The following is a 26,119-nucleotide window of genomic DNA, read 5'->3' on the forward strand; positions in this document are numbered from 1 at the left end:
TCCCTTCTAGTGAACTGAGCTGAGGACCAGGCATCAGCCCAGTCCTGAAGAGGCATGTACATGAATGCACCTGCCGCTGCCTTATGCTGAATCAGTTCCTTGGTCCATCAAAGTCAGTTTTGTCTGCAGTAGACCCCTCCAGGGTCTCAGACACAGGTCTTCCACATCATTTCCTACTTGGTCTTCATAACTGGAGATGCTGAGGATTGAACCTGTAAGACTGAGCTGTTCCACCAGGCCTTGGGGGGAGGGGCGGCCGCTGATGTTCGCCCCCACCTCTTGTTCTCCTTTACATCTTGGGTCCCTTTAACACCTAGGGAGCCCACCGTTCCCCCCTCTTGGGTGGGTTTTATGAGAGTTTTAATGTTGGACGCCGCCAATTTTGTATCGCTGTATTTTAATGGTTTTAATTTATGGTTAACTAGCGGGCCTGGTCACGCGTTGCTGTGGCTGAGTCTGGTGAAGTGGAAAAGAAAGAAAAGGGGAAGCGAACAGTTCCAACATGTGTCATTGCACAATGATTGCAAGGGAGGGGAGGGGCAAGGGGCCCCTCCCTCTCCTCCCTCTCTCCCATTCCATTGCATGGCAACCCAGCTGGTCTACCCCTAACGTTCCCCTTCCTCTGCTAGGGTGGGTGGGTCATGTGCAGGTGGCTGGTCCTGTCCTTTTCACTCCCTTCCCTTGCAGGTGAATTATCTAGTGGAAAACACGCTGGGAGGCATGAGCTACGTTGTGTTCAAATTTCAGAGCGTTTGGTCCAGCAAACCCCTGGACCCTCCCTCACCTTCTCCTTCCTCCACTAGGGTGGGTGGGCCATGTGCAAATGGCCCGCCCCATCCCTTTCACTCCATAAGGCAGTGGTTTTCAAGGAAGGCATGGTTGGTTCCCTTGTATCAGAGGGTGTTGCTTTGACCACCAGCAGATGGCGCTGTTGCAGAACAGAACTGTTGTTCCAACTGTCACAGGAGTGGCATGTACACAATAACTGGCACAGTTGTGACATAATAATAATATACAGTGGTCTAGCACTGTCCATTCCTGATTCTGGGGTATCGTGGATTTAGTTTTCTACAAGAAATTCCCTTCTACTGCATGTAACTAACTTGATCGAAAGATCTGAAGTTCCCCTGTAACAGGGGAAGTTGATTTGTGCCTTCTTAAATGCAGAAGAGTTGTGTTGGTGACGTTTTTGATATTCCTGACCAAGCTGCCTTTTCACCTTTTCTTGGAATGTATGGACTGTCTTCACCCTTTCGCTCTTTACTTTCATTGTCTGTCTCTGACTGTTAGGACGACCCCACTCCCAAGGCTCCGTTGGCCTCTGGCCGCCGCCGTCGGAAGCACTCTGTTACCACAGTGAGTGGTTTGCATGCTCCGCCTTCAGTGGCATTGGTGTAGGCTTTAGAGGGCAAGAGGGCTCATGGGACCATGTGTAAACTCAAGATGAATGCTAGTTTGTACCAATAAAAGTTGGGTTCTTTAGTTCTGCCTCTGTCTATTTAAAGGTGAGGCATCGGTTGTGGGGAGGGTGACCTATGGGCATGGGTACATCATTTATAAAGAAAGTGACTGCTTGTGCTGATTTCTTTCCATCCTCTCCTAGCGCCTTTTCTTAATATATGTCTTTCTTTGGACTCAGGAGCCTTCATAATGACTAGTGTGTTGACTTTTCGGATTTGTTCACTTTCTATTGAAATTTTTTAACATGAGGACGCGCTGATAGATGCTCGCCGTCAGCTCTTCTGCTGCGATTCGGATCAGTGATGTCTATCATACTGTGCACTAAAACACACACCCCCTTAAGACCAAAAAGTGGTGGCAGAATGTTTCCAGCATCCTCTCAATTTGCAACAGGAAGCAGTTACAAGAAACAGATTCTGAGTGTACAGTTAATTCCGTGACCTTATTAATGAATGAGGATCTGTTCTGTGAGGGGCTCGGCTTCGGAGGGCTTTTGTCATGTACCGTCTTCCGTTATATAGCACAGAAGAGTATTGTCATAGCAGAATCTCCTTGAAAGGATTATATTTGCCTTCTCTGACTGTGTGTGTGGGAACTGAGGCGGGGCAACAGTCTCAACCCTATTTTAGTTCCATCTTTCTTCTGACTGTCCTGTTTCACTAACTTAATTTGGGGTTCCTTCTATGTCCAAATCCAGGCGCTTTAATTTCTGTTTGTTAACTTACATGACCTTTTGTCTCTTTCTATTCCAGAAATGGAAGCCCACCATGGAACGGGATCCTGGAGGTGTCTCTATGGTATGGCATATGGTGAGTACACAATAGAGGGAGAAGTCTTCTGTGATACAAAGGTCTGCCTTGGCTTTTAACAATGACCAAAATGCCACTTCCGTGAAGCCGGAGTGACTTTGTTGAATGCGTGTGTGGAGAATTTGGAGGGAGATTGGAGGGTTGTGTGGGGTTGGGCATTGTTGCTAAGTGCACAGATGGCAGAGCAGAAACTGAACTGTGCCAAATGTTAATTTATGCCCACTGGAAGGGTATCCCTTTGGCTTCCATTCAACTGACCTTTACAGATTTCTCCCTGTGTAAGGAATCAGTCCAGTCCAGACCAATAGTAACTGTAACAGTTCATTTATTGGTAGGCAATCATGATCTTCTACAGACAATGCGAAATCTGACCAGACTTCCCCCCAGCCACCGCTTTTACGGGCGAAACCTTTCCCTCGAAAATCCAAAACCAAAACAACCCAGCTTTCCCACCAAGATAGAGATTCACACAGAACAGAAGCCAAAGATGGCAAGCACGCAGCTATGTTGAGACAGAGATAAAGACTGACCTGGGCACAACGCCCGGAGGAAGGAATGTAGACTCAAGGTTAACTTCAGGCTTGTCAGAAATCCTAAGCAACCTTACATTCTGCCTCCCCAATGGAAACCCCTTCTCCTCCTGGTTTATGAGGGAAAGCCTTATGAAAAGCAGCAACAAGCTGGGGGGCCAACACGTTTTCTGAATACACCCACTGGTTGTGACCGGAGGGGTACCCCACCCACGACACTAAATATTGCAATCTTTTGCGAAGCAAGCGAGAATCCAAAACAGCATCAATTTCGTAGTTCTTGTGTCCATCAATCGTCACCAGTGGGGGCTTCTCCGGAGGGCCGTGCCAAGCATCGGAATCTGGAGCCCGCTTGAGCAAGCTGGAATGAAAAACAGGATGAATGTTGCTTAACGAGTTAGGCAGTTCAAGGCGGGCAGTAACATTATTGATTACTTGTGTAATCTGAAATGGCCCTATGAATTTCTTGCCAAGTTTTGAGTAGCGATGGACGTCTCTAAGATTCTTTGTGGACAGATAGACCCACTCTCCCTCCCTTAACGGGAAGTCAGATCGATCCCGATCTGCCTGCTGTTTTTGAGCTTCCTGTGCTTGAGTGAGAGCAGTTGTAACCGATTTCCATCCCTCCGCCAATGTTTGAATCCAGGAATTAAACTCCGGAGGTTGGAGCGGCTGTTCGGTGAGAAGGGGGAACGGGGGAAATACTTGCCCCGTAACCACCTCAAAAGGAGACTTGCCGGTACTACTGTGCAAGGCATTATTATAAGCATATTTGGCAAAGGGCAACAGATCTACCCAATTATCCTGATGATAGTTGGTGTAGCAACGTAGGTACTGCTCCAATGTTCTGTTGGTCCGTTCCGACTGACCGCCACTTTGAACGTGGTAGGGGGCTGCGATTGCAGGAGTGGTCCCTAACAGGTTCAGAAAGGCTTTCCAAAACTTAGAGACAAACTGGGGGCCGCGGTCTGAAATTACTTTGAGCGGGGCGGAGTGCAAACGGTAGATATGCTGCAGGAACAGTTTGGCTAGCTTCGGAGCAGACGGAATGGTGGCGCACGGAATGAAATGCGCCTGTTTAGAAAACAAGTCCACCACTACCCATAGTACGGTGTTGCCATGGCTTTCAGGGAGGTCGGTAATAAAGTCCATGGAAATAACCTGCCAAGGTTGAGATGCCAACTGAATTGGTTGCAATAACCCATGAGGCTTGCCCACGATGGGTTTTGCTTCAGCACAGACAGGACAGCCTTTAACATATGCCTCAATGTCTTTGCGCATGGTGCGCCACCAGAATTGCCGGCGCAAGAGATGGAGAGTTTTTAGGAAACCGAAATGTCCTGCCTGCTTGGCATCATGACCAGCCAGCAGCACTTCTTTACGGAGCGAGGGAGGGACGAACCAACATTCCCCCCTACGCCAAACCCCCTCCTTGAGACGAAGCAATGCATCGGCATCCTCCGGGGGGACGGGTTGCTGTCCCGCCTCCTGCAAGCATAGCAAAAAGGGTGTGACGATATCGGGGCCGGAATGGGGGGTTGAAGGAGTCACTGAGGGCGGATCTGCTTTTGCTTGGGATCTGGTCACGGCCAACCCCAGCTGTGACGGAGACAAGACGGTGCGTGGCACAGATCGCAGAGACGGCTCTGCCCCCTTAGGAAGGCGGGACAGGGCGTCCGCTAACTTGTTACTGTTCCCTGGGAAAAAATGGACGGTGAAATTGAACCTAGAGAAGAAATCCGCCCAGCGTAATTGTTTGGCGGACATTTTGGTTGGGGTTGACAATGCTGAGAGGTTCTTATGATCCGACCAAACTTGAAAGGGGTGAAGCGCCCCTTCTAGCCAATGTCTCCAAGTACTAAGGGCTTCTTTGATAGCGGCAGTTTCTTTATCGCCCACAGTCCAATTCAGTTCCGGTCCTGACAGTTTTTTAGACAAATAAGCACACAGTGTGAGTTTATTATCTTTATTTTTCTGCAACAGGGCGGCTCCTAAAGCTTTGTCCAAAGCATCCACATGAACCACAAAGGGAGAGCGGGGTTAGGGTGCCTCAGGACAGGCTCGGTGGTGAAAGCCGTTTTCAGCTGTTGAAACGAGAGCTGGCAGGAGGGAGACCAATGCAAGGGGGCCCCTGGTTTCGTAGCTAACGGCCCGCGACCCTTGGTGCACAGGAGATCAGTGAGAGACAGGGCCAGCTCCGCAAATTGGGGAATAAAGTCACGGTAGAAATTGGCAAAGCCTAAAAAGGATTGCAGTTTCCGACATGTAGTGGGTACCTGCCAATTGACAACAGCCGACACTTTATTCGGATCCATTTCCAAACCCTCAGCAGAAATCCGATATCCTAAGTAATCCATTTTTAGCTGATGGAAAGCGCATTTGGAAAGTTTAACAAATAAGGAATTATCGAGGAGACGTTGCAATACAGTTCTAACCATCTTGATGCGCTCCTCCTCCGTTTGCGAGTATATGAGAACATCATCTAAATATACTACGACTCCTTTAAATAATAGATCTTGCAGCACCTCATTGATTAGTGACATGAAAGCCCCCGGAGCTCCGTTTAACCCGAAGGGCATTACAAGATATTCATATTGGCCAAACTTAGTGTTGAAAGCAGTGAGATGTTCATAACCGTCAGCTATGCGTACCCAATAGTAAGCTTCTCTCAAATCCAGTTTTGTAAATATACACCTGGATCCGAGCGCATCCAAAAGATCCTTGATGAGGGGCAAAGGATATTTATTGGAAACTGAAACGGCGTTCAAACCTCTATAGTCTGTACACAAACGAAGAGAACCGTCCTTTTTCTTCACAAACAATACTGGTGCTGCATAAGTGCTTTTGGTGGCCCTCCGAATGAAGCCTCGAGCCAAGTTTTTGTCTAAGAAGGCTTGCAGTTCCTTCTCTTCGGAGGGACTCATCCGGTAAATTCTGCCCTTGGGCAGCTTGGCCCCCGGAACAAGGGTGATCTTACAATCAGTGTCTCTATGGGGCGGCAATTGATCACACTCCCCTTCCTCAAAAACTTTGGCTAAATCCCAATAGTCTTTCGGAACCCCAGGTAATTCGGGAGGGGGTGCCACTTCCATCACCGCAGAGGCGAGTGATTCAATGGAAGGTTCCCCCTCATGCATATGATCTCCACAGGGTGGATCCGTGAAACGGATTATTCGTTCACTCCACTTGATGCTGGGTTCGTGGGCCTCTAGCCATGACATTCCTAAAACTATGGGGTGCCGAGCCACTGGAGCTAGAATGAAGCAACGTTTTTCCCAATGACGAAGAAGTACAGGTTCAGTCCTGAAATGGGCTGGGCCTTCCCCCCCAAGGGGGCTCCCGTCCATTTGAGTGAACGGGATAGGCTTGGCTAGAGGCACCCGGTTCAAACCCAATTGTTCAGCTACTTGGGGACGCATGAGACAATGGGAGCAGCCCGAGTCCACAAGGGCACGGGCTAAAATGTGGGTGTTCTTAATTGGATTGGCCAGGGTGGTCATTACAGTAATGGGAGCACCCCCTTCAATCACCGCATCTGGAGCCGGGTTGAGTTCGTCAGAAGGCACAGAAGAAAACCCAACCGTGTCTGTAGTTTCGTCTTCCAGATCCAACACATCTGGGTCTTCCTCCACCAAAGCTTGAGATGCTCCCTGGGGGGCTTTGCCTCCCGATTTGCGTGGAGGTTTGGCAGCTGGCTTGCGTGTAGAACCCGCTCCTTGTGGCTTGGTTTTCTTCAGGCAATTAGCAGCCATATGGCCGGCTTCCCCGCAGTAGAGACAGAGACCCAGGTGTCGACGACGCTCGGAGATGGTTTCGGGGACGGATGTTCCGCTAGCCGCTTTCTTGGCTGGGGCACTGGGTGACTTTGGTGGCTGGGTTTTGGCTGATGCACTGCCGGAGCGTACAAGGCCCGTTGTGATCTGGCCTCCCACTTCAATCCATCCAGCCACCGTGTGCGGTTCTTGATGCAAAACAGCCCATTCACGGATTTTGGGATCAACGCCTTCGAAGAAATACTCGCATTTCATACAATCAGGCCAATCCGTAATCTTGCTGGCGGCCGCCCGAAACTGACGAGCATATTCTGCGAAGGGACGGTTCCCTTGTCTGATGGTTTTAAGGAGTTTCTTGGCTTTGGTAGATGCATCTCTAGCCTCAAAGTGCAACTGAAGTCCTTGAAGTAGCGCCGCCACAGAATTTAGTTCTTCAGCGTCCTGCTCGAACAATTCGACAAACCATTCGGCAGCATCACCATCCAAAACGGACCCCAATAAGTCTTCTTTAACTTTTCTCACGCTTTCGGAACAGTAGAGATCATCGAATTCCTGCATGTGAGCCGCCCAGTTGGAGGGGATGAAGTGAAGGCTAACTTGGACGCTGGAACCATCAAAACGAAGCTGGTATCTTGCTGCGGTCTGCCGGATGAGGCACTGACCAGAGTATTCTGGAGCTGGAGGAGGCGCCGGCCTTACTGCGGGTGCTGGGATCAGAGCCGGTCGAGTACGTTGTTCCGGCCGCTGGGCAGCCGCGGCTGGTTGGCCGCGTAGCGGAGCAGGGTCTCCGGTCTGCATTACCTGACGGGGTTCTGCGCTCTGTCTGAAACGAGCTTCCAAATCCAGGAGTTCTCTTTCCCTGCAAGCCAACACTGCCCGTTGTTGATCGATTTCTTGGCGATCACGCTGAAGCCGTTGTTGTTCAGCTCTTTGCAGCACGGCGTCCACTTCCCCTTGATCCCGAATAGCCCGGAGAGTCCGTTTTTCCCGGGACAGCTCCAGTCTGGACTGCTCGGCCAGATGACGTAACTCTTTCTCCTGTTTGTCTCGATCTTGTTGGAGTTGGCGGTAGAGAGTTTCCTTTTCCCTCTCTAACTCACCGGGAAGACGGACATCCCGGGAAGAGTCGTGGGTTTGCTGCCACTCCTGGACCCGCTGCCATATAATATTTTCCAGATCCTCGGCTTGATTTCCACTTCGGACTCCAAGATCATCACAGTCACACGGCTCTTCCTCTGCCACATCTTCGGATGAGTCAGAGGGATCCTCTGGTTCCTCCGTTCCCAGTTCGTCGGGAAACGTCAGTTTGAGTCGAGATCAATGCCGCGGCTCTCCGAACTCACGCTCCCGCATTCTAGCTATTGACTCAGCTCTGTCACGTGGCTGAGAACCAGCGAACTCCAAGGATTCCCAGATTGGCATCGCGCGGTCGGCGATCTTAGGTCTTGCTCCGGTGCTCTGCCAATACTCCCCAGGAGGATGGTCTTCCAGATAACGATCCAGAAAATGTTCCAACGATTCATCAGCCGTCCCGTGAATCGTTGATAATCCAATTTCTTCAGTAACCTTGCGCATTACTGGTTTGTAATCCACATGTTGGCGAGTGGTAATGTATCTTTCAGGTGGGGCACGATCCATACACATTCCACCACCGGGTTCCACAATCTCCTGTTGCGCCTCGAGGCATCCGGATGATACGGTGCGACGGGCCACCAGGGTAACTTGGTCCACTTGCTCCTGCAGTTGCAGGAAAGCCAGGCTGCGACTAAGCTGGGGTCTGGAAAGGGAGACCAAAGAGACAGACTCCAAGGAATCCCTAGGGGCGGTGGACTCAGGGCGAAGCGAACCAGAACCCTCTTTGGGGGCTACCGGCTCTTCTTCGTATTCCGAATTCATCGGACCCTTGAATCCCAACTTCTGCATGTCGGAAACACCAGAGTTCAATCCAGAGGAAATTAATAGAAGAAGAAAGTGAGATTTCGCATAATGTAAGGAATCAGTACAGTCCAGACCAATAGTAACCATAACAGTTCATTTATTGGTAGGCAATCATGATCTTCTACAGACAATGCGAAATCTGACCAGACTTCCCCCCAGCCGCCGCTTTTACGGGCGAAACCTTTCCCGCGAAAATCCAAAACCAAAACAACCCAGCTTTCCCACCAAGTTAGAGATTCACACAGAACAGAAGCCAAAGATGGCAAGCACGCAGCTATGTTGAGACAGAGATAAAGACTGACCTGGGCACGACGCCCGGAGGAAGGAATGTAGACTCAAGGTTAACTTCAGGCTTGTCAGAAATCCTAAGCAACCTTACACCCTGCAGCTAAGAGCCACACATTATCTCTCTCAACTCAGAATTGTCAGAATTTGATGGGATTTACTCAGTTGTGTTTTGTAGATGCTATTTCCAATTTAACGAGGTCTGCCAAGATGTTGGGCACAGGAGGGAAATGTTCTTCTAACTATTCAGGCCAACGTAGCACCATAGGAGGTGCTGGACCTAGAGACCTGGGCTCAGTCTTGCCTCTTGCTCATCTCAAGGCACTGACAGCCTCATTGAGGGGTACTAGGACAGGTGCTTCCATATCCCCCAGCAGTCTGTTCTGCAGGGTGCCATCCCCAGGCAGATGAGGATAGGTTCAGATCTGGAGAACTTGGCTCACCCCAACCACTTTGTAGTTTGGTCTTTTAATTTATTCATTTGAAAAACAGTAGGAAAAAAAGAACACTTTTGAATCCGTGCCTCTTGATTTCATGCCCACCATCCTGGTCAGAACACACTGTGTTTTAATATATGCAGGGTCTGCATCTGCCAAAATCCATGAGTTTCTGAGCTCTGCCTGTAATGAATATCGTAGCCCCAAATAGTCATCACTAGTGAGTGAATGTTGAGAAAGCAAATAAAACTTTCAATGTCTAGGAGTCTTATAATACCATGAGAGGTTGGCCAGGCAAAGGTAAAAGGCACATCTAAGTTTTGATAAATCAGCAGTAAGGGTAGGACAGGGGGAGTACGACAAGTTGCCCCACCGATGGACAGACTGTAAAATTGAACTAATTCTTGGGGCGAAGCAATGACATACAAGTTTGGCATACAGCTCATTGGCTTGCAATCATTTAAGCACCTCCTGTACTAATTTAACATGCTCGCGTTCAGTTTCAGAGTAAATTAACACATCATTTAAATACATCACTACACCTTTGAACAGCAAATCATGCCTAATCTCATTGATCAGGTTCATAAACACCCCTGGTGCCCCACTTAGCCCGAATGGCATGACCAAGTATTTGAACTGGCCATACTGGGTATTGAAGGCCATCAAATATTCTTGGCCTTCAGCTATTCTGACCCGATAGTAAGCCCCCCTCAAGTCCAGTTTGGAGAAAATCTTCCCCTTGGATAGGCTGCCCAACAAATGTTTGATGAGTGGGATGGGGGTACTTGTTACCATTGTTACCAACGATACCATGTTCAGGCCCCGATAGTCTGTGCAAAGTCTGAAGGAGCCATCCTTATTCTTTCTAGAAAGGACTGGAGCTCCCATAGGCAAGGAGGCGGGGCGAATGAACCCCCTTTCCAAGTTCTTGTCCAAAAAGTCTTTTAGAGACTTGGCTTCCTAAGGGCTCATGGAGCAAAGCCTGTCATTGGCTTACCACACGGCCATGGACAGCCAGACCGAGCACACCAACAAGGTGCTAGAACAGTACTTATGTTGCTACGTCAACAACCACAACAAGTGGGCTGAGCTTCTGCCTTTTACAGAGTTTGCCTACAACAACGCCGTGCATTCCAGCATGGGGGAAAGCCCCTTTCACGTAGTCTATGGCCAAGAGAGTAAACCGTTTCCCCTCGTGGGGGTGCAAACCCCCGAACTGGGAGACCTCCAGGAATGGGTGGTAACCATCCAGAGTTCATGGGAAACCATCCAGAAATCCCTGCGAAAAGCCAAGGAAGACTACAAAAAACAGGCCAACCGAAAACAGGGGCCAGTGAACTATGTGGTGGGGGATCTGGCTTACTTGTCCTTGAAGAATTTGCGTGGCCTCCAGGGGTCCCGTAAGTTGGGACATCAATTCATCGGCCCTTACAAAATCAAACGGGTTCTCAACCCGGTGGCTGTAGAACTAGACCTTTCCAAGAACTTTCGCCATGTACACCCTGCGTTTCATTTTAGCCTCTAAAGAAAGCATCTCCTGCCAACTGTTGGCTTCCTATAACCAGCGTGCCAGCCCCCCAGTGGATATGGGGCAAACTACACCAGGAAGTGGACAACATTTTAGACTCCTGCCTACACCGGGGCTGCCTTGGTGGCTTGGACTAACCTACCCCCTAAGTTCAATGAGTGGGTTGACCACTCCTATTTCAGGGCCTCCTGACTTGTCAAGGCGTTTCATGGAGCCTACCCTGAGCGTCCAGGGGGAAGAGGGCCTTAAGGGGAGCAGAATGTCAGGCCAGGCAACGCAGAGCTGGCACCAAGGTCACACCTGTTATCTCTGTGTTAATGGCCCATCTTGTTTCAATCGCTGCTTGTAACTAAAGAAATATGCATCCCCGTTCCTCCCCCTCCCTGGGGCCCGGAATGAGTTTTATTACTGTCCTTTAGTTTGGGTCACATAATCAGGGACGTAGGTATAGATTTTTTATGGGGGGTGGGGTTGGGGGTGGGGCCACATCCACACCCACCCCTAGGGCATGGCCACGCCTCCTCAAGCCCCGCCCCTTGCCTAGCGCTTATAAAAGCAGCTCTCCGAGGCCGGGGACGGCAGACTCCCCCGTCCTGCCCTCCCCTGTCCCCCACCAGCTGGGCTCCCAGCTGGCAGCCGGCAGTTCCTTCTGCCCTTCCCTCTGGGCAAAGGTATAGAGGGAAAATGGAGCTCAGTGCAAAATCTGAGTTTTACCCCCCCGGCAGCCGCTGTGATGCTGGAATCCACCCCCAAACAGCATCACTTTCAATGGTGTTTAAACTAGAGAGCCCAAATTCTCCTTTTGAATCCACCTTAAAGGGAGAATCTGGGGTCCCCAGTTAAACAACATTGAAAGTGATGCTGTTTTAGGGTGGATTATCCCCCACCCTGAAACAGCATCACTTTCAATGTGGCGTAGTTAGGTTATGCAGATTAGAGTGCACCTGCTCTCAACCACCACACCATGCTGGCTCTGGTTAGTCAATGTTTTCCCACTGAAGGGGGGTGGGGGAAACTGCCAATTAAAGTGGAAACACTGTTCCCAGTGGAAAGACTGACAATAAAAAAAAACATTCTTATTTATAAGATAAGTTCTTATACACATGGTCCGGTTTCTCTTCAGACCGCATACATCTTTCGCCTTCGCAAGACCTGAACACCGGTCACTTCCTGGGTCTGAATTTTCAATCTTTTCTTGCAGTTCAGATGATGAATGGAAAATCATTGTGTGGCTTCCTGTCTTGTTTTATCTTAAGCCTTAGTAATGCCTTTTTCTATTGTTCTGGGGTGTGCTGTGATATGAGGTCTATGAGGAGCAGCAGTGGCGTAGGAGGTTAAGAGCTCGTGTATCTAATCTGGAGGAACCGGGTTTGATTCCCAGCTCTGCCGCCTGAGCTGTGGAGGCTTATCTGGGGAATTCAGATTAGCCTGTACACTCCCACACACGCCAGCTGGGTGACCTTGGGCTAGTCACAGCTTCTCGGAGCTCTCTCAGCCCCACCCACCTCACAGGGCGTTTGTTGTGAGGGGGGAAGGCCAAGGAGATTGTAAGCCCGTTTGAGTCTCCTGCAGGAGAGAAGGGGGGGATATAAATCCAAACTCCTCCTCCTCCTCCTCCTCCTCCTCCTCCTCCTCCTCCTCCTCCTCTTCTTCTTCTTCTTCTTCTTCTTCTTCCTCTATGATGGCTCGAAGAAGTACACAGAGGAAGTTACCTTGTGTGTGTTGTAGGTGGCCAGGAGAAGCAAAAACATGGTGCCTTTCCTCAGAATGAAAAAGTTGCAGAACAGGAGTTTTATTCCTGGGGAAAGTTTAGTCTCTTCCAAGTTTCTCCTTGGTTGTCACCGACTCATCTCTTTCCTTCCAGAAGAAGCAGCAGTTGGGCACAGTGAAAGAGCGGAAGATGGTTGGCCGTCTGCCCAAACATCCCACAAACAAGCTCAAGAACAGTGTGGTAAGTACTTTCTCTGCTTTCTGGTGGGCCTTGTTTTGAGAAGGGCAAAATGTGACTTTGGGGAAGCACCCACATCCCCCATAAAGAAGCGACTTGAGGTCTCTTGGAAAGCCTTTATTTTATGTGTCCACAAGAGTCACAGATGGTGGCACTTCTCTTCTTACATCAGCCACGTGGCAGGAACCAGCTGAGTCTGCCAAGAAGCCTGTGCTCAAGGCAATGTACCAAAAGCCATCCATGTTGGAAGTGGATGGGAGAGGGAGGGTGAGGGCTTTGGTGGCTCATCCTTCAAAATCCCAGCTTCTGATTGTGACCTTAATCCAGAGCTATATTATCTATAAGTCTGACTAGGCTGACCTGCAGAGGCCCTGCAGGTACTAGCAACCTCGGTCTGTCTGTCTGTCTGTCTGTCTGTCTGTCTGTCTGTCTGTCTGTCTGTCTGTCTGTCTGTCTGTCTGTCTGATTAGGTCGGTCGGTCGGTCGGTAGGTCGGTCGGTCGGTCGGTCTGTGGGTCGGTCTGTGGGTCGGTCTGTGGGTCGGTCGGTCGGTCTGAGTAAAAAGATGCAGCTGCCTACCTTGCAGTGTTTGGAATGAGGATTTGGAGTGGTTCCCCCAACCTTGGATATTCAAGAAACCCTGGGGCTGACCTACATTCTGAGAGCAGCCTGATGGTAGTGTTGCAACTCCCTAGAAAGCCCCCGCCACAGGCAAAAGGTCCTAAGATGGATAACCCAGCTGCTGTGTGTTTGTTTCAGCTATCTTGCACACAGGATCTACGTTCAGCCCTACCACCCCTTAATTTTGCAAGGCCTCCTGCTGTATGTTTCGGTATCCACACGAGCTCCTGAAATTGGGCTGCTGAGCGTCACAATAGGTTCTTTGCATCCTTTGGTTTGACTTATCTCGTCCCTGCAGCACTCATCGAAAAGCCGGCAGAACCGGAAGTGTGGCGAGTGTGAAGCCTGCCAGCTGAAAATTGACTGCGGCCGCTGTGACTTTTGCCAGGACAAGCCCAAATTCGGTGGGGGAAACCTCAAGCGCCAAAAGTGCCGGTGGAGACAGTGCCTGCATTTTGCGATGGTTGGTCCTTCTCCTTGTTCACCTCTCTTGGATCTCTCCCATCTCCTAGTCCTGCCTCCTTCTCCCTTTTCCTGCTTAAATGCATGACAGCTTGCTTTGCATCCGATTGCATTAAACCACTCACAACCCCTGATGTTTGCCATAGACATTAGGAGCTAGACTAGTTTTCCAGCTGGCCCTGAGCACCCTGTACATCTCAGATCTCACCTCAGCATGTGCCTGTGTGGAAATCTGCTTGGATGGTGTGTTCCCTCCCCCACTGTGTTGTCTTCTTTTATGCACGTTGTGTGGTGACCTTGCATCTGATCTCACCATGTCATTGAACGTTTTGCTGGTTCAGATCAAGAGCCGTTTAGTCTAGAAGCCTGGAAGCGATACTTTTAGGAAACTCACAAGCTGGGTATGCAAGATACTCACCCCCCCCCCCCAGTTTGTTCCTGGAATCTGAAAGTTGGATTCATGCTGCCTATGTGTAAGTTCCAGTTAGTTGTCACAAAGGTCTCCTCATAGATCTGGTCCACAGCAGACAGAATCTTACAATAGTGTAAGTTAAAGCTGAAGAACTTTTTCCTGTGTTTCCTATCGTTGGCCAGCTTTATTGGGCGACTTCCGTCCCTGGTACTGAGGGAAGGAGTGGTAAATAGTTCTTAATGTGGCTTATAACTTGTTGATATTATAACTTCAATAACCTGCAGCTTGCCAGATTTCCATGGACTGCAAATCCCATCTGGCAGGGGCTGATGGGAGTTGTAGTTCATGAACATCTGGAGAGCCGCAGGTTGCAGACCCCTGGTCTAAACCACTATTCTTTGCACTGTTAAACTTAGCACTTTGATAAAATAGCACTTATATCGCCCCGGCCAGGTGTTCGCAAGACCTGGCTTTTTTGTCAAGTTGTGCCCGCCATTTTCTTTCCCATTCCTGCTGCGGGAAACAAAATGGCAGGCACAGCTTTGCAAAAAAGTCAAGTCTTGCTAACAGCCGGCCGGGGTGACATAAATTCTACTTTATCAAAATGCTGAGTTTAACAATGTGGATAATAATTGTTTAGACGCAAGTGGTGCTAAAATAACATTTTAAAATACTGCAAGAGACTTGGAGAGGGTGGGGGAGAAGGCAGACACTAGGACCTGGTGGAGCATTTGAGCAGAAAGGAGGTCCAGGAAGATGAGGCAGATTTATCCATACACATTCTTGGTTCTTTATATTGAAAAGGTTATTGTCTTGATCAGGCCTTCCAGATTTGGAGGGTTCTTCTTCATCTGATGCAGAAACCAGTTCAAAGTTGGAATTTGCTTAACTGCACCCTTCATTTTGGGGAGAATTGCCATCAGCTTGAGGATGGAGTAGAAATTGCAGCTGAGGTACACACTTGCCCTTTTCATTCTGTTCAGATTTGACTGCTGGCCAGTTTCTGTCATCTTTTGAGCATACTGTAGGAGGAAAAGATACAAGAAGGGGTGGGAACTGTCAGCATTGGGCAATGAAGCCAATCAGAGGTACAGAAAGAAAGAAATGCCTTGTGATAAACGTTTTAACTCCTCCTCTAACTCTGTCCCCCTGTTTCCTTGGGGAGCACCTGCTTTATTTTCCTGAGTATGAGAGACATGTGACCAGGTCAAAACCCATTCCAGCCTTGTGAATTGACTATCAAGAACGTTAGGAGCCAGTCAAGTGTGCAGGAAAGCCTGTTTTCAAGGTGTTCCAAATAACCCCCTGCAGGCTAGCAGGTAACTTTTTTAGTGGGTGCGTAATTCTTGTAAAGTGACTTGCAAGATTGTCTGGATTCCCTTTTGTATGTGGTTGCCCACTGAAAGTTGGTACGTGTGTTTGTTTCTGAACAGTTCATACATCTGCAAAAAGTGGGGAAGATTTGGCTTTTTTTTAAAAAAAGAAAGCAACTATTTGATTAGAACTATGTACACTCACGTTCTAAAAAAAAAGGGAGACAAAATTCTAAGCAAAGCACATTTTCCAGGTATCTTTTGTGCATGTTGTGAAGACAGGAGTGGGGTATAACTCCCACCTCCCTTATACTCAAAGGCATAGTATGTTCCCTAAGTTTTAATTTTTTTTTATTTTCTTCTGATCTTCACTGTTAGCTAGCTTTTGGGGGGGGGGGTGTTTCACAGTTCAGCACAAATAGTGTTTGCTAAGATTACAGTTGGTCACAGTGTTCTTAACAGTTTAAAATATGAGAGGCTTTCAAGATATTTCACAGATTTAACCTAAGCTAGCACTCAAAGGTTCATGTGGTAACTCTGGTGCGTGTAAACTATATGGAAAGGAATATTCTTCCAACTTGCTTTACCTTCAGACTTCTCAAACCTTATAATCACTTCACATTGTTTGAAGTAAATCCTTCTAGGGATGGGAATTCTTCTTCCCTATACAGTATAAATCCCCCTTTGTTCTGCTCCTGTCAACCTCCCAATAAATAGACTCAGATCAGAATGAAATTGAGATAACATTCCCAGTGCCAGCCTGACAAAGGCATTTTCCATGAAACTGTAACAGTATGGATCATTGCCTTAAGCCTCCACTGGTAAAGGCGGCCTAGGGGCTGAACAGAGAGCAGGCAGGCATACCCCTAACCTCTTCAGAAAACCCTGTCAGTCTTATTCTCGCTGCCACCTCTGAGGGAATAATGTTAACACTGTGAGGAGATTGCTCCAAAACTGATTGCTCTTATCAGGCTGGATTGGGCTGGATTGAGTGCTTGTAAATGAATTCTGAGGCTTATTAACAAACAAATGAAGATGCAACACTTATTTTCAGATTTGCAAGAATAGATGTTCTAGAGATAGTTAAGCTTTTCTTTTCCTTTGGCAGGAATACTTTGATCAACCTTTAGTTGTTACAGACAGTTCTAAGTTGTTACAGATCAATCTTTGACTCAGTTTAAAGAAAACTTCCTTCACTAAACTACTTTCTTCAGGGAAAACCTTCCTTTCACCGATCCAGACAAATACTTAAATATCCTACTCTTTTCACTAGAGCAGTGGTGGCGAACCTTTGGAACTCCAGATGTTATGGACTACAATTCCCATCAGCCCCAATTGGCCATGCTGGCAGGGGCTGATGGGAATTGTAGTCCATAACATCTGGAGTGCCAATGGTTCGCCACCACGGCACTAGAGAGAGACACACTGGGCTTCACAGAGCAGGACTCTAGGGTATCACAACTGGAACCTACTCCTGACTCTTCCAACTAAATAACACACCCTCAGAGACTCCATGGTCCGTATCTAGGTGCTTTCTCTGCAGACCTATAACCAAGCCCTCCGTGTGTTATAAGTATTGTCCCTGTGATGATATACGGCAAAGCTCTTTCCCTCAGCTTTCTGGCTCTGCCTCACAAATGCACATACTCTGGCCTTTATAGACAGCTGCAGCAGCAGCTTGTCAATCAGGTGGAGCTCTGGGTTAACTCATATTCTTTTTCTTTGCTAGAACTGTGCTTTGAAATTAACCCTTTCTTAAGCAGTCTGTCACAGAAGCCCACGTGTTTCTGTATAGCTAAGGCCTAATGTAAGCAATCTAACCCAAGCAAAGGACTATCCAAATGTTACATCATCCCAACATTCCCTGGAGACGTGACAAGACCACACAGTAGAATAACAGGTCTTGACACTCTTCTGGCTAGAGAATGGTCCCTCTTGGACACAGACTCTTTCTCTGTTAGTTCCCTCAGTTCTACCCATTCTGCCCAGAAACTCTGCTTTTAGATATTGGGGTAGGAATTATTTTCTCCCTAGAATTAAATGCCCCTTCTTGGCTAGAGTAGTGTCCCTTTCCCCCCCCCACCCCCCCCCCATACTCTCTTCTCAACAACACTGCTGGTCAACAACAACCACCTTTATTTGGCATTTAAAAATAGGTTCTAGAGCTGGTCTTTCACAGGCACTAAACCCATCTGTTCTCTCTGTAACTCAGAACTGAATTCCCCTAATCCTACCAAAAGCTCTGAATCCTTCAAGTGTCCACCCGCTCCCACCTGTCATTCATCCACTTAGGTTCTATGAGGGATTAGCACTTTAGATTCAGTCTTTTCTGCCTCTCCATTCTCCTTAGGTCCGTGGTGGCGAACCTTTGGCACTCCAGATGTTATGGACTACAATTGGCCATGCTGGCAGGGGCTAATGGGAATTGTAGTCCATAACATTTGGAGTGCCAAAGGTTCGCCACCACTGCCTTAGGTCCATCGCACAAGGATTTGGGCATTTTGTGTGATCCTTGTTTTGTTAGTGGTGAGGAAACTTGAAACCTACCCTTAACTCTTAAAAGTCTCTGAGCTTTCTACAAGAGTCATCTGCACCTTTACCAAGCACAATTTCAATCGTAAAAATATTTGGCCACCTTCTGGCTAAACCATGGTTCTCAACCTTCCTAATGCCGCGACCCTTTGATACAGCTCCTCATGTTGTGGTGACCCCCAACCATAAAATTATTTGTGTCTAGGTTCCTAAGACCATCAGAAATATGTGCTTTCTGATGGTCTTAGGCGACCCCTGTGAAAGGGTCATTCGACCCCCAAAGGGGTCACGACCCACAGGTTGAGAACCGCTGGGCTAAACAAATGATTGACTCGTAATGAGAGTGGAAGGAAGCTGAATTTTGTGCCTGATGCCACATTTTATGTCCCCTGCTCCATTCCCTATGCCACTGTGGAATCATCATCTACACCCAACCTTACATGATTCATGACTGAGGAGACAACTCTTCAAATCAACCTGAAACATCCCAGGAGTCAGAGGTTTGCTATTTGTAAACTGTGCCTGAAGGTATTTCACAATAAAAGACACTTTGAGTCTTTGTCAAAGATAGTGGGGTGTTTGCCTCTTCTGAAGATCATAGAATCATATTGTTGGTAGAGACCACAAGGGTCTTCAAGTACAACCCCTTGCCATGCAGGAATTCACTGTCAAAACACCTTGACAGATGGCCATCTAGCCTCTGTTCACGTCATGGACCGTGGGATCTTGGGCTACCACCCCATTTGTGTAGATAGGGATAGGTCAGTGGTGGCGAACCTTTGGCACTCCAGATGTTATGGACTACAATTCCCATCAGTCCCTGCCAGCATGGCCAGCATGGGGCTGATGGGAATTGTAGTCCATAACATCTGGAGTGCCAAAGGTTCGCCACCGCTGGGATAGGTTGTTGAAACAAACCAGTGACAACACAGGCAGGGCTGACCTCATTTGCAAGAGGAGGCGGTCACCTGATGTGGCAGATTTGGGGGATGGGATAACGCCCTCCCTGCTGACCTCACCGCTTCCTCCACACATGTCCAGGAGTTGAAGGGACTAATGCTTTTCTTTGCCTCTTCCCAAGCCTCTCTCTCATAATGGCGACTTCAGTGCTGCTTGGATAGAGGAAAGCAAAGTGAATTATAGGAACAGTGCATTTCCACAACACAAGCCTTTATTGGCATATAAAACAGGACAAAATTTTAAAACAAAACAAGGTTAAGAAATGCAGTTAAAACTTACTAATTTCCAGTATAAAATTTGCAACAGTTTCACAAAAGAGCACATCAGAGCTGTTCAGGAGATTGGGTATCTTATAACACTCATGCCACTGAGAACATTGCAAGAAAATGGAATTCGTGTATTTCATGCCTATCTTATTGTATTTAGGGCATAGAAACAAAGAATGGTCAAGTGTTTCAACCGTAGTCATATCACATGAACAAACTCTTTTAGAACGTTCCATATTCTTAAATCTTCCCTCCAGCAGAGCTGATGGCAGCACATTACATCTTGCAGTAGCCAAGGCTCCCCTCTGGGTGGGATTCATCAGCAGACGAAGATATGCTGCCATAATTCCACGCTCGCATGGGATTAATAATGTAGTCGGAGAACAGGTTGTCTTGGCAGCAAGAGTCAAATTATGAAAATCAAGATCCAAGAGCCTATTCTTAACTAGTCTGAAGGCTTCCACCTTTGTGAGCATAAGAAGTGATTCCAAGGGGAAACCAATAGCTTCAACCTTTTCAAATTCACCTTACTTTCCTCTGTGCAAGCGGCGCTGAGGCTGGCAACACACACACTGGGGTGGAGAGATCATCAGGGAAGGGGCATGGCCTTCCTGGCCTTGACCCCCACATCCAGTGTATTGCCTTAACACCCCCAGTGTATTGCCAGCCTCAACTTGCTTGGCTTGAAGAAAGGTTTGTTGATATTTTTGCAGGGGGAGAAGTGGCAGCAGTTCAGCTGGGTGCGGGGCGGTGTGTGTGTGTGTGCCATTTTGTAAAGGTGTGCCACTGCTCTCACACCAACACAGCAAGTTGTGTATTTCCTATGGTGGTAAAAAGTGCCATTAAGTCGCAGCCGATTTAGGGCGACCCAACCCGGTTTTCAAGGCAAGAGATTCCGGACTTGGATAGTGTATGCCCATCCTTGTCTTTGAGCTGACGTGTTGTAATTTTTTGTCTCTGCTCTTTAAACCTTGGCCTGCTCTTCCTTCCTAGCTCACTTGCGTGTTACTCTCTGTGTGTGCCTAGTCCATACTTGGAAGCAAGAAGACTGCAGCTAAACAGAAAAGATACAAAAAAACCCCAGAAAGGGCCCATGGAAGCTCGGTAATGAAACAGGTGGGGGAAAACATAACCCTCTGTTTCTCTGGACAGAACTGCAGCAATGCAGTGAAGCTCAAACACATCAGACCAGCGTCCTGTAAACATAATTGGCCTCTTAACCCCACTTCTGGGACACTTCTGTGATGTTTTAATCCATACCGACTGTTGTGGGTTTTCTGGGCTGTGTGCTGTCGAGAGAAACACATCTTACCGTAACATGCATTTGAAGAGGCCAGCCATAGACAAGAGTTGAAATGTTAGGAGCAAAATTTACCAAACCACCGCGACACAGCCCAGAAAACCCCCAACAGCCAGTTGATTCTGGCTGTGAAAGCCTTCAACAATAGTCCGTAGTTAGAGGAGTGTGGGATCTGTATGGTAAACTTTGCAGTTGGGTAAATGTATTCACGTTTAGAAAATGGGCACGTGGCTGTTAAACACAGTGTGCCCATTTGTGCAGTTTCTGGCTTGGGAATCCCCCCCCCCTCCCCAATTCCACAGTTGGGAAATATGTAGCTCCTTTATACTTCATCAGACCATTGGCCCCCGTCTCTGTCCGGTTTGTCCACTCAGGGGGTCCCTGAGGTCTCAGGCAGAGTCTTTTCCTGTTGCTTCCCAACTTGAGATGGCCAGGGTTGAACGTGGGATCCTTGGGAGGCCAAGTAGATTCTCTACCACTGAGTCAGTTTCATTGCTGAGAGATGGAGATCTGAGGATGAGAGCAGGGAAAAATGTGTTGGGGGCTGTGCTGGGTGGCTGGCATTCAAGTCTCTTTGAGTAGACCTGACCACTTAGTTCCCCCCTCCCCTCCCCTCTCCCCTGCTATTATCTTTCTTTTTTTTCCAAGCCTTCTGCAAAACGTCCTGAAGCTTGGGCAACCTGAGAGCCAGAAAGTTGCTATATCCTGCCGGGATTGCTGACTTAGAAGAAGAAGAAGAAGAGTTTGGATTTATAGCCCCCCTTTTCTCTCCTGTAGGAGACTCAAAGGGACTTACGATCTCCTTTCCCTTCCCTCCTCACAACAAACACATCTGTGAGGTGGGGTGTGGCTGAGAGAACTCCAAAGAACTGTGACTAGCCCAAGGTCACCCAGCTGGCGTGTGCGGGAGTGCACAGGCTAATCTGAATTCCCCAGATGAGCCTCCACAGCTCAAGCGGCAGAGCGGGGAATCAAACCCGGTTCCTCCAGATTAGAACGCACCTGCTCTTAACCACTATGCCACTACGCCACTGCCGCTCCTAACTTAGCTCCTAACTTGCCTGCCTGCTTGCATAGAGCCCTTCTCCGCTGCAAAAGCAGTTATCCTCTGCAGGCTTTCAAGGCAAGAGATGTTCAGGTGAGGTCTGCCACTGTGAGCCTCTGTGTGGCGACCCTGAACATCCCTGGTGGTCTCTCATTCAAGTGCTAACTAGGGCTGCCCCTGCTTAGCTTCATAGGTCTGTCAAGGTCAGGTTGGCGGAGCTGTCTGGGTCAGGGTAGAGACAAATAAGAGGTATTTTTGGCATTGCCTTTCCCTGCATAGCAAACCTGGTCTTCCTTGGAGGTCTCGCATCCAATTACGAACCTGGGGTGACTCTACATAGCTCCCAAGAACTGACATGCTCAAGCTAGCTGGAGCCATTCAGGTCAGGGTGCTGATTTTAGAATTTATTTATTGAAAAATTTTTCAAGGCCCCTGTCCACAGCTGCCTCGTTTATCTGAGTTATCCTCACGACCTTGGTCTCCACCTGCCGTCTCCTTCCTCTCCACTGACTCTCCCTGTTCCTTGTGGGGAGGGGAGGTTCCCTTGCTGTGCTTCTGTCCAAGCCTTGCACCTTCTTATGGGAGGCTGAAGGGAGCATCTGCTGCTTTATGCCTTGGGCTGCATTGGAGGTGCCTTGAATGTGCTTGGGAAGCTGGGGGAGGGGGGGTTGCCAGGGGCACAGGAAGTGGTGGGGGAAACGCATGTGCAGTGCGGTTGCAGGAAGGAGCAGGGCAAGCTGTGGGGCCGCTTGCTTTGGGGCAGGGGAGCTCCTTTTTCTGTGCTCTGCCGCTTGCCTCCTCCACAGCTGGCTCCTCTCCGTATCTCCCTCTTCTCTTCCCTTCCCTAGAAGCGGCTGCTTCCCGAGGAGTGGAGCAGCCCGGAGGGGGCGGCGGTGGCAGCGGGCTGGAAGGTCAGGAGGAGGAGGAACGCCTTCGGTGGCCGTAGCCGCAAGCCAGCCAGGATCAAGCAGGTGGGGCGGCGGGGAGCCAAGGGGCGTGGCCAGAAGCGCCGGGCAAAAGCCAGCTTCCAGCCAGAGGTAACTGCCCCCCCTCCTCACAAATTCCCCAGGTGCAGCCATTTTGCTCTGCCCCCCCCCCCCCCCCACACACACACACCATCAGGTAGTTCTCTCGGTCGGCCCTGCTGCCGTCACATATCTCTCTGGATGTTGGGAACAAGTCACCGTTGCCGGACTGCAAGCCACATCTCTTCTTCCTCTGGCATTCTGCCCTATGCTGTTCTGTCACGTCTCTGCTACCTCCCGCCCCTGGTCATGGACTGTGGGTAATGTCATGGGTGAAATCAACCAATTTCCACGTTTCACATGCATCCCACCCCCTTGCTCCTGGGTCTCCTCCTCCAATATCCTTATGTTTCCTTCTGACCCAATCAGCCGCCACCTTTCTGGCCAGGATCACCTCTGTCTACTAGTGTTTTCTTCCCCCCTGCTGTGTCTCTCTGCTGTGGACTCCTGCGTGCTTTGCTGGGGTGGTTGTGGCGAAGGAAAGCTCCAGTCTTGGAAGCTCCAGTCTTGGAAGCTCCAGTCTTGGAAGGGGTTGTTCAGAAACCCTTTCAGCCTTGCAGGGAGCTAATTCAGGATTGTTCGGCCACAGGCCTGCTGGAAACTCATGATTATTTCTAATGTTTTTACCCATATCCATCTAGAGATTAATGTTGTTTTCGAATGGCTAGAGGTATGTTGAGTCCAGGGTTCAGCTTAGCCATGTAATTGTAGGGTGAAATGGGACGTTTAAAAAAAAAGCTAGCATTAACCGTATTTTTGAAGCAAGCAGGAGATTCTTAAGTGAGGGGAGCGACACCAAGAAGGTCCTGCTGTTCTTCTCGCCTCCAGTCTCAGCAGCACCCAGAAGAGAGTTGCATCCTTGAAAAATCACCCGAGTCCTTTAGAGTTCTAGCAGTTGTGGTGAGGTGCATCCAATCATGTAATTGATGGATTACTTAATCTGTGAAAATCACTGGGGTGATGGAGGTGGTATTTGGAAGATCAAACCACATGTTTAGAGCAGGTTGTGTAGAGCCAGGCAAACTTCAAAGCTGTGTACCGAAGTCTGCGAATAGGGACAGTTGCGTGCACTCAGCAGTGGGTTCTGTTAGCGAGTTGGCCTGGAAAGCTAGCACTTGTCTCAATACAACAACCTTTATTAGGCATATTAAAATAGGCTCCAGAGCATTACAGACATTTCTGAAGTACAAATCAAAAGTACATTCAAAACACAGACAGATAAACTGTATCTAGCATTGGACGTTACTTAGAAAATTCTGTCACTTGTAAAAGAAATTTTGCTACTTTTTCCAAGAGCATGGCCTCTGTGTTGTTGAACAAAAGCTCCACAACAGAGTTGTCAGAGTCTCTTTCAGATTTGTCTGAGACCTGCCCAGGAGAGAAATTCCTAATACCCACATATCTTGGACAGTCAAGTATAATGTGAGCAAAAGTCTCCACTTGGTTTTTACAGTGTGGACAGACCCGATCCTGAAGAGGGATAGATAGGTAGCAACCCTTTGTAATGGCCGATGGAAAAGTATTGGATCTGGCCCTTGTAATAATCCATCTCTGTTGGGGTTCAGTTAATAATTCAAGATATTTGGCTATGTGCCCCTGTTCTGGTACTATTCCGACGGAAAGGGGTGAGCATGATTTATTTGCTTGGCCCAACAAGATATGGTATTCCTGTTCTAAAAGTCTGTTTTTTAAGGTTTGCAAAATCTCTCTGAGTGACAGCATACAACTAGCACTTGTCCATCAACACAGATTGGTACCCAGCAAGGGCCTTCTGTCACTCTGCCCCATTCATTGGTGTTCCCTGTAAAGCGCCAGTTGATGATCTCAATGTGATTCTTGTGAGGGGGTGTTCAGTGAGGGAAACCAGTTTTTGCACCTGGGCATCTACAATATGCAAGTTGGTGCATATCCCCAGTGCTGTTTGGCCCATGGAAATAAGGAATCTCTACTTGTGCAAACACCCCTCCCCCCCAGTTATGTCTTCGCATAGCTTTCCCCATTATCACCTGTGTCAGATGGGTACCGAGAGCTCTCTGCATGTTGTACAGGTTCCTTATGAATTGGCGCAAGCAATGAATGAACAATCTCCCTTGAGTCCAAGTGGGAAAAGCCAACTGTAAAAAATGTAGATAAATAAATAAGAGTGCTGTGTGGCTTGTGAGAACCAGATACATTGAATCAGTGCTCTAGAGGATGTTTTCTTTCCTCACCATATAACCCTGTGTATGCGTGCACTAATCTTGGGTGGCAAGAAAGAACTTTTTAAGCAGAATCCTGGTAGTCTTGACATGGTACAGTTAAATAACAAGTTTCTGGTCCTCATGGTTTGCAGCATCACTTAGGACAAAAATGGAAGGAAAAATCTAAGAGCTAGGAGCAAGCTTGCAAATGGAAAGCTAGAAATACTTATTTGTTTCGATCAGAACCAAAGGGCTTCCCCTTGTCCTCCTACAGAAAGGATTTTAGTAAGATTTCTCTAAAACTGGAGCAATCTATGCTTCATCCATGAAAACGTCAGTTGTGTTAAACTGCATGGACCTAAAATGTGCACTGGGGCTTTATGTTGGTTGGTTAATTTTTTTTACGCAGCCCATGATAAATTACTTTGTTTCAGCCAACACTTCAAATTCTATACTAGGGAGGGGAAAAATATCCCTGTTTTTATTTGCATAATTGATTCAAATGCATTTTGGTTCACATTAACATCACCTGTTTTCTCCATGGCAGTTCAGAGATCTCAGGAAACCCCACCCTTTTCTAGAAGCTCTGATTGTATTCCTGTCTGTCCTCTGAGATTTTACTTGGCACACCTGCGATTTCAAGCTTCTCAGCAGTCATTGGGGCTTACGTCCCTCCAGAGGTTAAGTTCTGCACAAGGTGCTACATTGTTGCCTGTGTTGCCTACTCCAAGGTAGTAAAGGACAAAATTGTACCACAAGGCTACAGCTTAATGCTGACAAAATAAAGCCTCCAACTGGAGTGCAATAATAGACTTTTTACTTATGTTTCATTACAATCTTAAATGGAAATGTACACATGTTTACAAGTATGTAACAAATCAGCCATCTATACAAAAAAAAGCTAGCTGGAAATCTAGACTTAATGCCGACCTCGTAATGAAACTTCAAGGCTCGTTTTGTGAAAATGATAACAAAAATGCAAATAAATAGAAAAGTCCATAAGGAAACCCAGTCCAAAATATAATTTTTTTACACTTACAAACTGAATGGTGCTAAGAAACACAACTTGTTACAATGAAATAGGATAATCTACAAAAAACAAACAGTATATACAAAAACAGTCAATTCATAACCAAAACCCATAATGTAAACCAGAAAAACAGTTACACGCGCGCGCGCACACACACACACACACACACACACACACACACACACACACAAAGGATACTAAATGGGACTGCGCTCTCCTAGCTTGACTCCCGCTTTCTGCAAAGTCCTTAAAGGAGCCAGAATAC

At 48.0% G+C, this 26,119-nt stretch overlaps 1 protein-coding gene across 19 annotated transcripts in view; it reads left to right on the plus strand.

Annotated features, from left to right (window-relative positions):
* Window positions 1–26,119, plus strand: part of MBD1 (methyl-CpG binding domain protein 1) — a 123,488-nt gene that overhangs the window by 86,566 nt on the left and 10,803 nt on the right. For 12 of the 19 annotated variants that reach the window (XM_048487795.1, XM_048487804.1, XM_048487794.1 and 9 more), the window contains 5 exons: window positions 1,291–1,356; window positions 2,214–2,270; window positions 12,626–12,712; window positions 13,628–13,792; window positions 22,468–22,656. In XM_048487795.1, coding sequence (XP_048343752.1) covers window positions 1,291–1,356; window positions 2,214–2,270; window positions 12,626–12,712; window positions 13,628–13,792; window positions 22,468–22,656 — 564 coding nt within the window. The remainder of the gene's footprint in view (window positions 1–1,290; window positions 1,357–2,213; window positions 2,271–12,625; window positions 12,713–13,627; window positions 13,793–22,467; window positions 22,657–26,119) is intronic. The other 7 variants (XM_048487799.1, XM_048487806.1, XM_048487810.1 and 4 more) reach the window with 4 other exon arrangements.

Source organism: Sphaerodactylus townsendi, linkage group LG03, assembly GCF_021028975.2.
Source record: "Sphaerodactylus townsendi isolate TG3544 linkage group LG03, MPM_Stown_v2.3, whole genome shotgun sequence".
In the NCBI taxonomy this organism is placed as follows: domain Eukaryota; kingdom Metazoa; phylum Chordata; class Lepidosauria; order Squamata; family Sphaerodactylidae; genus Sphaerodactylus; species Sphaerodactylus townsendi.